The following is a 13,871-nucleotide window of genomic DNA, read 5'->3' as shown; positions in this document are numbered from 1 at the left end:
AGGGAAGGAGAGGGACACCACACTTTGATTGACATGTGGTGCCCTGCACTGTCCAAAGTGCTGGGCTTGAGATCACACCTACAGAGAGGGAGTATACAATGGCAATAACCAGAACTATAGAATTAAGTGTGGTATTAGTGTCATGAAGTCAACCTCTGTATGTGCAGTATGTGTCAGTGTTCTAAGTATAAGCTGAAAAACTGCTGCTTCTTTAAGTGAGCCGTACACAATTAGAACTAGGGATGTCCCAATCCAGATCTCAACTATCAGATCCGGCATTTTTTAAGTGGGTGAATGTTGAGGTAACAACTATATAACTATAGCCCCGCCACTCAAGTACAGCTCATACTCATTATTTATTTCAGTACCAGTGACACATTTAAATAAAAAAGTGTACTGTGCGGCTCTGTTATATAAAGCAGATATCAGATACTTAACAGTAAAGAGCTCAGACTGGGATTGGAGGCCAGTCAATTGGGACATCACTACTTTTAACAACACAATTCAGCAAGTGTTATTTTAAGCTATACAAACAGTATCATGTATAGATTTAAAAAGTTATTTTCTGTGGCATGTAACAGTGTGTTTGCTGGGGTTCTGGGTTAAAGGAAATTGTAATGAGCCAACATTGCAACCTCTGGCCATTGATGGGAGTCCATTCACGGTTATTGGCTGAGGTGTTGGACACTGCGGAGAGGTGGTTAGTTCAAGGAGAAAGTCAGATGTCAGGTAAATTCTTATTCTATTCAATTCTGCCACTCAGTACAGAATACTTCTTGATTCAGCATTTATGTAATATTCATATTTGTATAAGTTTGTAGCCATGGAATTGATCCCCTTCCTTCTTCCCCACATTAAAAACTTGGCTTTCTTAAAATCCTTTCATATCCATTTTAAAATTAGATAAAAATGGAGGTAATTCAGTATTTGTAACAGCAGAATAAAAGAAGAGAAAGAAGAATTCCCCCAGCTCTGGTCTTTCAGACTTGACTGACTTGAGGAGCAGAGAAGTTCACAGAGAGACAGAGAGAGGACAAAGGTACAAACTATATCAAACATCACACAGGTCAGAAACACAGGAATAGACAACTTTACACAGACACACTTTTGACACGTCCTACTGCTCTGAGATTATCTTGAAAATGGTTCATTCATTAATTAGTTTAGTTATTGATTGCTTGATTTTCACATGTGGTTTCATCTACGTTTAATTTTGGAGAAGTCCTACTGCTCTGAGAGTGACTTGAATACAGTGAATGGATGCATTAGTCTGAATATTGATTGGTTGTTTTTCATATGTGGTAGCATCTATGTTGAACTGTGGATGCAATTATGAATCATTTCTACAGAGCAGAGAAACAGACAGATCTGTTTCGTGCTTGTGGCAAAACCATGAGTGAATTTTGACTCACAAGCTATTAATTACTGTGCACATTCAAGCATCTCAGAGTGATCAACACACAGTAAAAATAAAATATTATTATAATAATAACGATAATAATAACAATAACTGCTGCTTGATGGAGTTGTAAAAGGTGACAGAGGAATATGTTGATTTGATATGGACAGACTATTGCAGTCATGTAAAACACTGTCCTTATACCATGAGTAAAAACAAACAAACAGACATATTCTCTCTCACCGATCACATGCCATGAAGCAGAAATTCAGTATAAGTCCTGACCTTTCAAACCTAACCACACCCTTATGACAACAATCGGAACAACAGTCAAATTCTGTATATGGTAGACATAGTATGTGTGTGGAAAATAGCATTAGTACTGCTTTATTAATTTATATAAATGATGTAAAATATACAGTATTTCTACCGGTGTATTGCTGTTGGACCAGGGTGTGGTTAAACAAGATTAACAAGATTAAAAAGAGCAAGAGCTGCACTTACATCCACAATGAAGAAGTCCAGCCAGCACCAGGCATTCGTGAAGTACTTGACAAAACCATAGGCGACCCATTTCAGCAACATCTCCAGGATGAAGATGTAGGTGAAAACCCTGTCAGCATACTCTAAAATGATCCGAATGGTCTTCCTCTGCTCGATATACACATCCTCAAAGGCCTGTGGGGAAAAAGAACCTTGGTTAAATCAATGTTTAATTTGAGAAAGCTGTGACAGAACCAGCATTTGATTTCATTACGACAATTGGAAATCCACATAGCAACAGAAGTTTATGTTAAATTTATGATGAAGTAGAAGATAGATGAAGAAGAGGTGGGGACCTAGAACAGAACCCTGGAGGACACCTGTGGTTACTGGAAATGGCTGGGTACCTCGGCTCTCCTTCTTTTTTAGTTTTAATGAGTCATCTTTATTGAACCTTTATCCTGTTTGGAGTTTCTCAAAACTGTGAAACGTGTTCAAAGAAGGAAAATGCTAACACGTCTGTCCTTACCAGGGCACCGCTACTGAGAAGGATCATGAAGATGATGAGGGTCTCAAACCAATTGTGCTCTACAATCAGGTAGCAGGTTTTTCTCAGGAACCACCAGAGCTTCCCCCAGCCCATCGTGATGTCAACGTCACAGCACTTGTACTTGGCCACACAAGCTGCATACACACAGGAGGAGGGAGATAAGTTTAATTTCTTTTTTCTTGCTGCACCTTCAAACAAAAAAAAAACACCTTCACTTTCAGTGATCATTATTCACAATAATCAAAAAAGAAAGAAAAGAGGGTGTATGTAAGAAATGCATTGCATTAAGTTATAAAATCACAAAAATAAAATGACTCAAATACTAGTTTCCCTGACAACAACGGTACAGCCAGATTATTCACAACTTTCTATGTTGTGTGTAGTGGGAGAGGGGAGGAAGTGTAGCTCCTCATAGATCGGTATTTTGGTTCATGCTCCATTGTTTCCTCAAAGTACCTGGAAATATCAAGTCTCTGGGAAGGAGGGGCAGTGTGCTCCAATATTTTTCATTTGGATTGCGGTACCTATTTTAAACTATAGTTGCATATCTTACATTAACAATTAAAATTGTATCCAAATCGCAGGAGGCGCAATATTTGTTCAAGCCAAAGTGTGTGTCAAATTACCATTTCAGTTGAAATATTGTCCTATACACATCATATTATAGAAAGAAAACATCTCAAATATCACACAGTAATCATTAAAAATGTTATTCTAAATGAAAATGAGAATAACTTTCCAAAAATGACTACTCCCTCTCATGTCGCAGCACTTCTCTGTATCACTGAACTTTCCCATTTTTTACAGTCTATGTCTCTTTTTCACCTTTTCTTCAGTTCATGACAGCATCCATTTCACTGAGCAACTTCTCTATAACGTCATCAGGATTACGTGCATCACTGAGGAACGTCATTTTGATGTTTGACACTGTGGCGACAACCTTCCAAAAGGTGTGTGCACAGTGCTGTCTCTCCACTTTCTACTCTTACACGCCATAGGAGGTACAGTGTTTGACCTTTACCTTTCTTGTCATCATATGTTAATTTATGTCTATTGTTTAATTTATTTAGGAGCCTCACATTATTATTTATCAAAGGATTTTTTTTACATACTGTCAGATTAAATTGAGATGGCCTCCAAATTGTTAGTATTCCAGTCCCCTAATTAATGGGTAGTGTTTCTTTACAATATCGTTGTCCTTCACCCTGCCACCCTTTGCTCAGTGCTCAGCCTAGAACAGACTCTGCTTTGTGGAGTGGGGGTAGTGGGTGCAGCAGGAACAGTGGCCTCACCATCTGTCCAACACGCCTCTGGTTCCATGTATTCCTCCACTGTCTCAACCACCACCACCTCCTCCACATCTGGCTTGATGTCGATGGTGCTGCCTTCTGACGAACTGGTGTCATCCAGCTGAAGGCACACACAGAGAAGACAGGGGCATAGTTTCAGTGATTCAGAAACATTTTGCGGTTTTTTTTTTTAATCACTAAGAATCACTCATGGAGCCACTTAAAAGTCATATCAGTCAGGAAGTGTTGATATCATGTTATATCCCATTTGTGCTGCCTCAGTCTCTAAACGAAGAGAAACTTGAAGTATTATTTGATCTCAGACTTTTTTTCATATTGAAATTGACATCATAACAATGATGAATGTCACATATCATACCCATGAACACTGAAATGGAATATCAAATAGCAGCTCATTTGCTTTCTATGTCTCAATGCATTTCCTCAAAAGACACACATCAGCAGATATCCATTTCATCCACACTGCTTGCCTGCTACAGCCATTCTATATAACTCTAATATAACTCCATTGAAAAATGGAGTTATATTAGGGCCTGATCAGAGCAGAGTAGTCAGCTATGCTCATAGTTTTACTGTACTGAGAGGAAACTGCACGTAGCTTAGGTTTACAACAAAAACAACAACACATGGCCTCTTGGAGCATCAATTATCATATTTACATATTGACACTTAGGTAAGCAAAAGATTCCAACCAGTTCAAGGTCATTCCCTGCCAGAATGTTTAAAATTATTAAGATGGGAGGTAACGGTTTACCTTACAGTACTGCAACAACATAGTAATAAGTTAGAATTGGTTGTAAATCATAGTGTTTTTACTGTACTGTAATGTAAAATGTTACAGGAGGTGTAAATACATATAACATTTTCACTGACCTCTTTGCTATTCTCATTTTCTGATTCACTGCTGAAGTCCTCTGTGTTGAGATTCTCAAAATCCGACTCTCCCACAGCTATGGGCACGCAGACGGTCAGATTCGGATTGTGAATGAAAGACATGTGGTCCTCATCTATCATATACTTCCCAACGCTGCTGCCAATACCACTGGTGGTGCCATTGCCATTTTTGGCATAGTCCAGGTCACGGTTGATGTCCACCCCAGTGTGATTAGCAATGCAGTTCAGCTTCTTGTCATACATGTCATCCAAAGGCTTCTGCTCGTCCTCCATCGGCGGTTTCTTCAGCAGACTGGCCACCAGTACCCTCATCTTTGCTTTTATCCACGCAATCCCTTTCTTGATGCGTATTACTGAAATCTGCAGGTTGTTGAGCTCACCGTCATCATCTGTCGCAGCCAAGTTGTCAGCGCTGAAAGAGCTCAGCAGCAAGGCAAGGAACAAGTTCAACACCTTTGGAAAAGGAACACAAAATCAGTAATCAAATATTCTGGAGTAATTTGAGTCTTTGGCCATTCTATAATTAGTTAGTACACCACCGGGGACACTCACCACCAGGTTGCCAATGACCATGACCATCATGAAGACGACGAGGCACATGGCCTGGCCAGCCACTTCCATGCAGTCCCACATGGTCTCAATCCACTCACCACACAGCACCCGGAAGACGATTAGGAAGGAGTGGAAGAAGTCATTCATGTGCCAGCGGGGGAGCTCACAGTCCCTGTCTATCTTACACACACAGTCTTTATAGCTCTTTCCAAACAGCTGCATGCCCACCACAGCAAAGATGAAGACGATGATGGCCAGCACCAAAGTCAGGTTCCCCAGGGCTCCCACCGAGTTACCGATGATCTTGATCAACATGTTGAGGGTGGGCCATGACTTGGCCAACTTAAACACTCTCAGCTGAAGTGGGGTGGTTGAAAAGAGTGAGTGGGATATGGTTTAGGCATATTTGTTTTCTGTGAGCTTAATAATTGAAAGTACACATGCTAAGATGTTAACTAAATAAGGCATTTGTCTTTATGGAAAAACTGAGCATTTACCAATCGGAAAGACCGCAATACAGACAGGCCTTCAACGTCAGCCAGAGCCAGCTCCACTAAACTCAGCGTCACAATGAAACCGTCAAAACAGTTCCAGGCCTCCTGAAAGTAGTAGTATGGATCCATGGCCGCCAGCTTAAAAAGCATCTCCCCTGCAAAGATTCCGGTGAACACCTAGTGTGTGGGACAGAGAGCAGATTCCAACATCAGTGAAAGATCAATCAAAGAAAATTAGTTCTGATCCATTATCTTACACGTTACATACAAAAGTATGTTGTGTGTGCGTTTCTGTGAGTATGAAACAGCATTTATTTGAGTTATCTGAGTCTCCTGTCACTTTATTCAGGTGTTGCTGATTAAGAGGCAAACAGTTTTCTACTGTGATCGGGTTTAAGTTTCATTTTTGATTTGTTTATTGGAAATAGAAAGACACATGTTTAATGGAAATGGAAAATAAGCGGACATTGGAAGAAAAGAAATCGCTGGTATAATTTCAGACACAAAGGAAAACCTGGTCGTCAGCAGCCAGTAGTGCCACAATCTAGGACTTAATCGCTACACGTAGTGCTGTCCACCATTGAGAGGATCACTCAGGATGGATGTTAATATCAGGTCTGAACAGGGTCTGGTACGTTGCTGCAGTAACTGGACTTTGGGATTTTGACACAACATATTTTAAATGTGAAAATACTGCCAGGATTCAGATTTACTCAGGTTCCTTAAAATGCCTGTTGTGAAAATGGCCAGGTGGAGTTATCCAAGCCAAGAAGCAGGAACCATTTTAAAGCAGCTCATCGATCAGCCTTCATGAAATATTAATGCAGGCTTCCCACCAGTCGGCCAACCAGCAGAGAGAATGGCTGGTTCCGCTGAAGCAAACATCAGCTCCACTCATCCAGAGTTGAGAGAGAGAGAGCAAGAGAGAGAGAGAGAGAGAGAGGAGGAGAAGAAAGGGAACATGTATGTGTGTTTGTGAAGGAATGTGAATCACATGGAAACAGGGAAGCAACGCTCAACTGAATGGAGACAAAAATTACAGTCCCGAAAATAACACCTCTGTAACACCTAGTCCTGAAATAGATGAAATAGTTTATGGTTAAAAGTGATCAAAATAACACAAAGACTGCCACTCACCAGATTTCCCACACTCAGCATATCTTCAAAGTCGCCTGTCATGGGGTAGTGCTCCATGGCCATGAAGAGGGTGTTGAGAACAATGCAGATGGTGATGGCTAAGTCCACAAAGGGGTCCATGACTATCAGATTCATAATCTCCTTGATCCTAATCCATATGGGGCAGCACTCCCAGATCAGGAATGTGTTAGAAAACTTATACCAGCATGGCGGACACTTGCGCTGAGACTCCTCCAGTTCTGAAGACATAGCGCGGATTACACATCAAAACCAAACATAATGGTGTGCTTCAGCATACCGCATGCAATGGTATCAAATAATAGAAAAAAATTGTATGCATTGTATGTATCTGGTACTGTTCGATATGCAAAGCAGATAAGCAGGAAATTCATGTCAAACTAATCAACCAATGACAGCAGCCCTAGTTAAAGAATAATGAGACAGCAGATTAAATAGCTAGGTTAAAGTGGCAGTACCCTCCACTAATGTGTTGGTAATGACGCTCATGACACTGTTGGCCCGCTCTTTCCGCCCAAAGGAGGTATTGAGCTGGTCCACAGACACCATCAGGGAGCCCGACAGCTTCTTCTTCACCTCAACCTCAGTAGTTGGCTGTTAGGAGGAGAGGAAGAATCAAGCACCCATGGAGAGGACATGAACACCATCCCATCTCACCACCGGTGGCTGGCGGAGGGAAGTGCACAACAGCATTGGCAGGAAAAAGTAGTTGAAGATCAGCTTTGTTTAGGGTCGAGACAAGGCATGTTTCATTCTTCTCTATCTCAATGCTGGTTTCAAGGAAGATGTAAGGTGTATGCTGTAAATGCATGCAGGTCTCAGCCAAAGTGGGAGAAGTGGGTCTAAGGCAACATGAACTAATTGTATTTGAATGTAATTAGCTCGTCCCAATTAAACAGCAAATTGGTCGTGAGATACTAGGAAAAAAAGAGCTGCCTCTGCATGAATGCGTTTTCAGTCCTGTCATGCAATATTGCAATATAATTTTTCAGTTAATTTACAAAATGTCCCCCAAATCTGGCTATTTTTATTGTTACTTGCACATTGATGCTACTGTATCTTCCTACTTTGAAACCATACTACTTATATTGCAACCATCAAGTCAAGACCATCATAAGAGATTATAATGGAGGCATGTCGATCAGAGCCATCCAGTTGTCATGCATGAGCATGCTCCAAGTCAAAGAGAGGGAGAGGAAATAACAAACATCATAGCATTTCTTCTATTAATCTATATGTCATGCTTGTTCTTGTTCTTTAGGGTTTATATCTACCATGCTAACTAGAATGTGACTATTCTACTAAAGTTGACCAGAGAGATTTTGGGAAACAGAAAATGATAAAGACAGACAAGGACAGCAGCCCTCCTTTGTTTTTAAATAATAATATTAAGCCTGATAGGTGGCGTGTTGTTTGTGTAGAAACTATGGGATATTATCCAAGTAATAGGGAAGCAGATAAAGTGCCTGTGGCTCTACAGTGCTGGTCCCCACTGTTTCATCTGCCTCCTACTGTAGATCTACCCACTCACGATAGCAAAGGATCTGGATTCCTGGAGGAGGAACACATCAACACACTAGAGCAGGTTAACTCATCATGATATGCTATAACTCATCATGATATGCTGATTGTTAACAAACACAGTGTTTTTGTTACTTAGGTGATGATGACATCCCACACATAAAGGTGTGCATTAATTCTTAAACATAGGGTTTTATCTATGTGTAAAGATCTCTAGTTCATATGGTAATGCAGTAGAGTAACCATGTGTTATACATGTATGCATAAACTTGATATGAACATGTTCAAAACATTGACATTCATTGTTCAAATCAAACAATAAAACTGCCTGGAAGTCACTGACAGACCCAGTTAAACTAAACTATCAAATGCAGGGTTTGCTTAAGTATAATCACTGTATAACTTCTATTATTTCTCCATCCTTTGTCTAGTGTCAGAGGTCAGGGGCTGGGAGAGGGAGGGGGGCGTGAGCGCTTAGCCAAGAGATACATACGGACTTGCAAAGATGACAGTAGAGAATAGAGAGCCAGAAAGAAAAGGAACGGTCGAGAGGGGGCCATGCCTAGATAGGTCTACTCATTGACTTCCTTACACTGTCGTCAGTGGCTGCCTTATCTATTTTCACCTCAGGCAGAAGGCGTCCACCAGGCCCAGGGCCGATGAGTGACACCACGCCATTGCAATCCACCGTACTGTTCCTCTTCCCATGGTACCCGCTGTAGCTGCTCCGCCGATATGGGCTAAACAGGGAACCCCGGCGCTCCTCACACTCCTCCACCGTGCTGTGCTCATCATCGGCAAACTCGTTTTCTGAACCGACGTCCTTACTGCGGCCCTTGAAACTGAAGATGCTGCTCTTGCTATTATGGCGAGACAGGAAAGGCGAGCCAGGGATACTGAGTAGGGACTGAGGAGAGGAGAGGAGAGGAGAGGAGAGGAGAGGAGAGGAGAGGAGAGGAGAGGAGGGGGGGTGGGAGAGATATTAATGTAGCTCACTGTGTTTTCTGAAATATAATTGATTGCACCATCATTGTTATACAGTTTGTCATCAGTTCTTGGGGTCATGATGAACGGCAAAATCTGTGGGAAATTTACTGCAAGATTTTCCCTGAGGAGACATAGAAATCACATGACTTGATAAATATGACAGAAACACATAATTAGGTCGGCTATATCCGACACTCTCAAGGTCACACACACAGAGACACAGAGACACACACACGACAGAGTTACAGGTGGCTCAGACGACATGGAGAGGAACATGAGTCATGACAACATCAATCTGTGCTGCCACTAGTATTGATCCTGCATTATTATATCTGCACACTGAACCAGCGAGTTTACGACACCAGTCTTCTCCCTGTGCAGATGATGGATGTAAACAGTGAATTTCACACTTGTGTTGAAGGAGTTGCATGCAGGCCAGCATGCCTTGTTGTCGTGTTTGGTGAATTCTTCAGTGTAAAAACGTTGACAAATGTAAGAGCCAGTGGAGCCTAAACAAAGCAGCAGGATTGTTCGCTCTGAAACATTCATGTAATCACTGTGAATAATTGAGGAGCTGGACATGTGCTTCCAAATCTCCTGCCACACTATGTGCTCCTCTGCAAGGTTTGTTTTTATAAACACAAGTAATTATCACTGCGACACATAAACCTGTGCAGCTTGCATGAAGTCTAGCCATTCACATAGTTTAAATGTTATATTTTTGTGTGCAGGGTTTCTGCCTTATCTCGACTATGGGGGTGACTGTAATTTCAAGTATGCAGCTCAGAAAATTAAAAAACCCAAATAGCAACATGTACCAGCTACTCAGGATGATCTACAACCTTCCTCATCCTTTACAAGCCTATCAAATGTAATTTATAGGCACATACAATCAGTAATATGTGTTTCAAAAGTAACTGATGCTGCATTTACAACAATAAAGAAGGTGGTTGTTTTCCTCACCTGGTTCATAATGGAAGACTTTCGACCCAGCCTGTTATCCGGGAAACGGAAGCGGCTCCGCTTGCTGCCATCATCCGAGTCCGACTTGACAAACTTCTCGCTGTCGCCTTTCTCCTTCTCCTGCTCTTTCTGTCGCCATTTCTTCTTCCGGTTGCGCCGCTCTTTGGCACTCTTAGAGCTGAGTTTTGACATCTCGGATGAACTGCATGAGAGACGCCCTCCTCCACCATCATCCTCTACTGCATCCTCCGACACTGTGCCTGCAGATGTTGCCATGGCAGCCGTCTGCAAGGACAGATACAAAAATAATGTCAAAACAATGATATGACACAATTGAGATATAATTCCAGCCAATATCCTGCAGAGCACTGACCTGGGCTTCTTCCTGTTGTTTCCTGAGCTGCTCAAGCATGGCCTTGAATTCCTCCTCTTTCTGCGCAGCCTCCTCCATGGTGGCCTGGTTCTGCTCCTCATAAGCCATGGCCACCACAGCCAGGATCAGATTCACCAAGTAGAAAGATCCCACAAAGATGACCAGGACAAAGAAGATCATGTAGGTCTTCCCTGCTGCCCTCAATGTCTGAGAGAAGAGATACTCATGATTACGTGACATATGACCTAAACGGCAGCATCACAGTCAGTGTCCACCTGCTCATCAGACATCATGGACAAATGTTTATGTGGCAAGGACGACAGGCAGATGTGTTGAATGTACTTTTCAGCAAAAAGATTCCTTCCTCTGGACCGAAGATTCAGCGTGGGTTAAGGTTACAAACACAGCTACAGGTAATCAGTCATTTTTTTCATTTCATGCCCTGAGCTCATTAACATTCTTAGCACAAGCTCAAGGTTGTAATGTTCGTCAGGGAGAGCCTTGACATATGCATTTTGACCCACTTTTGTATGCACACTGTATCCGTCAAAAAAGAAATCCTACCTACTGCGATATGAGAGAAAAATCTTATTTTTCATACAGGTACATTTAAGGGTTTTGGGTACAGTACATGTTCCCAACTAATCCTTTCCTCTCTTCTAAAGATGATCTACAAAGACTTCCTGGGATAAAGATGTGAAGGTTCTGAGAATCAGGTATGAAGAACAGAACATTCATTTCACAAACAGAATTCTAACCTAAACATGGTTGCATTTTTTTCCAATGACACAATAGCGGTGAGAGTCTGTAGTTTTTTAGCTTGAAGCTGAATTTCAAAGATAGGACCAAAAATAGAAGTGTAAGCTGGGACGCTCCTGTCAGGTCTCATCTGTCTCTTAGTGTAAACTCGAGAACAGACTGACGGCAGAGGCTACATACAGCTGAACAAAGCCAGTCAAAGTGAGAATAGTGAGGAAAGACAAAGGTTTAGCTGAACTAGAGGCAGAGTCATCCACCATTTTCTGTCTTTTTACCATTTTTAATCTTTCTATATTTTTTACATTTGTATGTACTTTTGTTTTCTTTCATTTCTGTCTTTCATATATCGTTGTTCAGCACCTTGATTCCACCTTAATGTGTGCAAAGTGCTTTATAAATAAAACGCGTCTTGCCATTCAGCCAGTAAAGACGAGATGAAGATCAAATTAGATTTAAATATATAAATAAATTTCATCCGCGATCAACAATATTAGGGTTATACTATGTTTTTCTATAGAATGTGTCATCTCTTCATTATTACTGTTACTGAGAGCTTGCAATGTCATGTTTTTCTTGGTAACATTAAAACAAATGTTGGTCTGATCAGTGAGGGATGGCACATTTTACTTGGAATGTCAGTATTTCTCCATTTACAGACAAAATTCACAAATCTACGCAGCTCTGTTGTGTAAGTGCTTCAGGTGCTAGGAAATAGCTGAACTACATCGTCCTTACCAGCATGTAAAGGTTTTCCCAGAAGTCCTGTGTCATAAGTCGGAAGAGAGCCAGGAAGGCCCAGCCGAAGCTGTCAAAGCTGGTGTAGCCATAGTTTGGATTCCTCCCAGCTTTCATGCATAAGTAGCCCTCTGGGCAGTGGCTGAGAGGTGAGGTGAAGACAGAGAGACACAGACAGACAGAAGAGAGAGAGGGGGGAAAGACCAAAAGTGACTCAGTATCATTTTGTATTTACTTATAATACAATCTGACAACAGCTAGACAGAGGAAGGCAAGAAGCGCAACTCACCCAGAGTCAGAGCTGTTCCCACAGAGAAGAGCGTCCAACTGACCAGGCAGGAAGTAGAAGTTGGCTGGGAAAAAAAATAAAAAATAAAGCCACAATGAGTCATATCACTCACAATCTGTCACAGAAGCTGCAATGTCCTATAAATCACTTCAGACTAAATTCGGACTTCAGTTTGCGAATTCAGTGTCGTTCACTTCCTGCTGCCAAAATGACATAATGTTTCCTTGTTTCAGCATATGGGCTGACTCATACTTCCAGGCGGCTGCCAGCGCACCGTTGGCAAAACACCTTTACTTACCATCGTTCATGATGTACTCGCCCCAGTCGAAGCCCTTGCTGCCGTTGGCCAGGACGGACTGGTTCATGTCGATGGGCCAGATCACACACTTTTGGCGCAAGTTGCCCATGAAGAGCTGGAGACCGATGAGGGCAAAGACGCTCAGGCAGAAGACAGTCAGGATCATCACATCCGAAAGCTTCTTCACAGACTGGATCAGGGCACCCACAATGGTCTTCAGGCCTGGAGAGCATCCACGTGCACACGTGCACACACACACACACACACACACACACACACAAACCATGCAGGTGATGCAGCAGCTGCTGATGATACACATATGACTCTCTGGAGTGTCTGTGGTGTTTTGTGTGATGCAAATATCTTTTATCTCCAATAAGACATATCAAATTTTGAGTGGATTTGTCAACACTATGCTGCTTTCGTGACATGTAGCACATAACTATGTCTTTAAGCAATGCATTTTCAATGATCAGTATAATAATGTGTTAATGTTAATGGGGTGGAGTGGCTCAGTGGTTAAGACCAGTGGTCGCAAGTTCGACTCCACCCCTGGCTGATTGTACTCAATTCCATTGTAAGTCGCTTTGGATAAAAGCGTATGCTAAATAACATGTAATGTCATGTGTGATATTGTTAACTTCTTGTGCAGTGGATCATTTGAATACAAACTGGAGAAATTAAAAGAAAAACTATAGGTAGTAATACATTTTGGACAAAACTAACAGGTTACGTACATAACATATCTAGAAACGAAACAAACATGAAATATTTACAAGCCTTCCCACTCTTTTCATCCAGAGAGGAAATGATGATGCCGGAAATCAAATTAAATTACAAGCTTTTTGCTGCCAATAGATCCAATGAAAAAGAGGGGGAAGACTGTAAAGGTGAGAGAGGAAATCCGTAAGAAAGAGAGCACAGCAGCACAACAAGGGGCCATGAGAGGGACAGAGGCACAGGCAGGGGGGTTGGAAACAGCATGCAGGTCATTTAAACTCCAAGGCTGAACAGGAGCAATTCAATGCCAGTGCCAGCGTGGACACTTTCTTGAACTGTCTTGTATAAGGTGTCATACGAAAAGCACTGACTCCCCATACCGCGACCCT

The 13,871-nt window shown here is 41.8% G+C and overlaps 2 protein-coding genes across 9 annotated transcripts in view; both read right to left on the bottom strand.

Moving 5' to 3' along the window:
* The window catches only part of samd11 (sterile alpha motif domain containing 11), a 1,171,052-nt gene that overhangs the window by 107,853 nt on the left and 1,049,328 nt on the right, over nucleotides 1-13,871 (bottom strand). The gene's annotated exons all lie outside the window — the stretch shown is intronic.
* scn8aa (sodium channel, voltage gated, type VIII, alpha subunit a) overlaps nucleotides 1-13,871 on the bottom strand; it is a 43,410-nt gene that overhangs the window by 13,960 nt on the left and 15,579 nt on the right. For 3 of the 5 annotated variants that reach the window (XM_044038034.1, XM_044038033.1, XM_044038035.1), the window contains exons 7-20: nucleotides 12,763-12,984; nucleotides 12,465-12,528; nucleotides 12,176-12,317; nucleotides 10,682-10,888; nucleotides 10,309-10,593; nucleotides 8,951-9,265; nucleotides 7,296-7,431; nucleotides 6,820-7,058; nucleotides 5,686-5,859; nucleotides 5,189-5,545; nucleotides 4,616-5,089; nucleotides 3,725-3,842; nucleotides 2,412-2,566; nucleotides 1,904-2,077 (exon numbers count right to left, since the gene is read on the bottom strand). In XM_044038034.1, the coding sequence (XP_043893969.1) occupies nucleotides 1,904-2,077; nucleotides 2,412-2,566; nucleotides 3,725-3,842; nucleotides 4,616-5,089; nucleotides 5,189-5,545; nucleotides 5,686-5,859; nucleotides 6,820-7,058; nucleotides 7,296-7,431; nucleotides 8,951-9,265; nucleotides 10,309-10,593; nucleotides 10,682-10,888; nucleotides 12,176-12,317; nucleotides 12,465-12,528; nucleotides 12,763-12,984 (3,062 nt within the window). The remainder of the gene's footprint in view (nucleotides 1-1,903; nucleotides 2,078-2,411; nucleotides 2,567-3,724; nucleotides 3,843-4,615; nucleotides 5,090-5,188; nucleotides 5,546-5,685; nucleotides 5,860-6,819; nucleotides 7,059-7,295; nucleotides 7,432-8,950; nucleotides 9,266-10,308; nucleotides 10,594-10,681; nucleotides 10,889-12,175; nucleotides 12,318-12,464; nucleotides 12,529-12,762; nucleotides 12,985-13,871) is intronic. The other 2 variants (XM_044038037.1, XM_044038036.1) reach the window with 1 other exon arrangement.

The sequence above is a fragment of the Solea senegalensis genome, linkage group LG11 (genome assembly GCF_019176455.1).
Source record: "Solea senegalensis isolate Sse05_10M linkage group LG11, IFAPA_SoseM_1, whole genome shotgun sequence".
Classification (NCBI taxonomy): domain Eukaryota; kingdom Metazoa; phylum Chordata; class Actinopteri; order Pleuronectiformes; family Soleidae; genus Solea; species Solea senegalensis.
The sequence above is the reverse complement of the archived record's forward strand: the minus strand, read 5'-3'. Positions and strand labels throughout refer to the sequence as shown.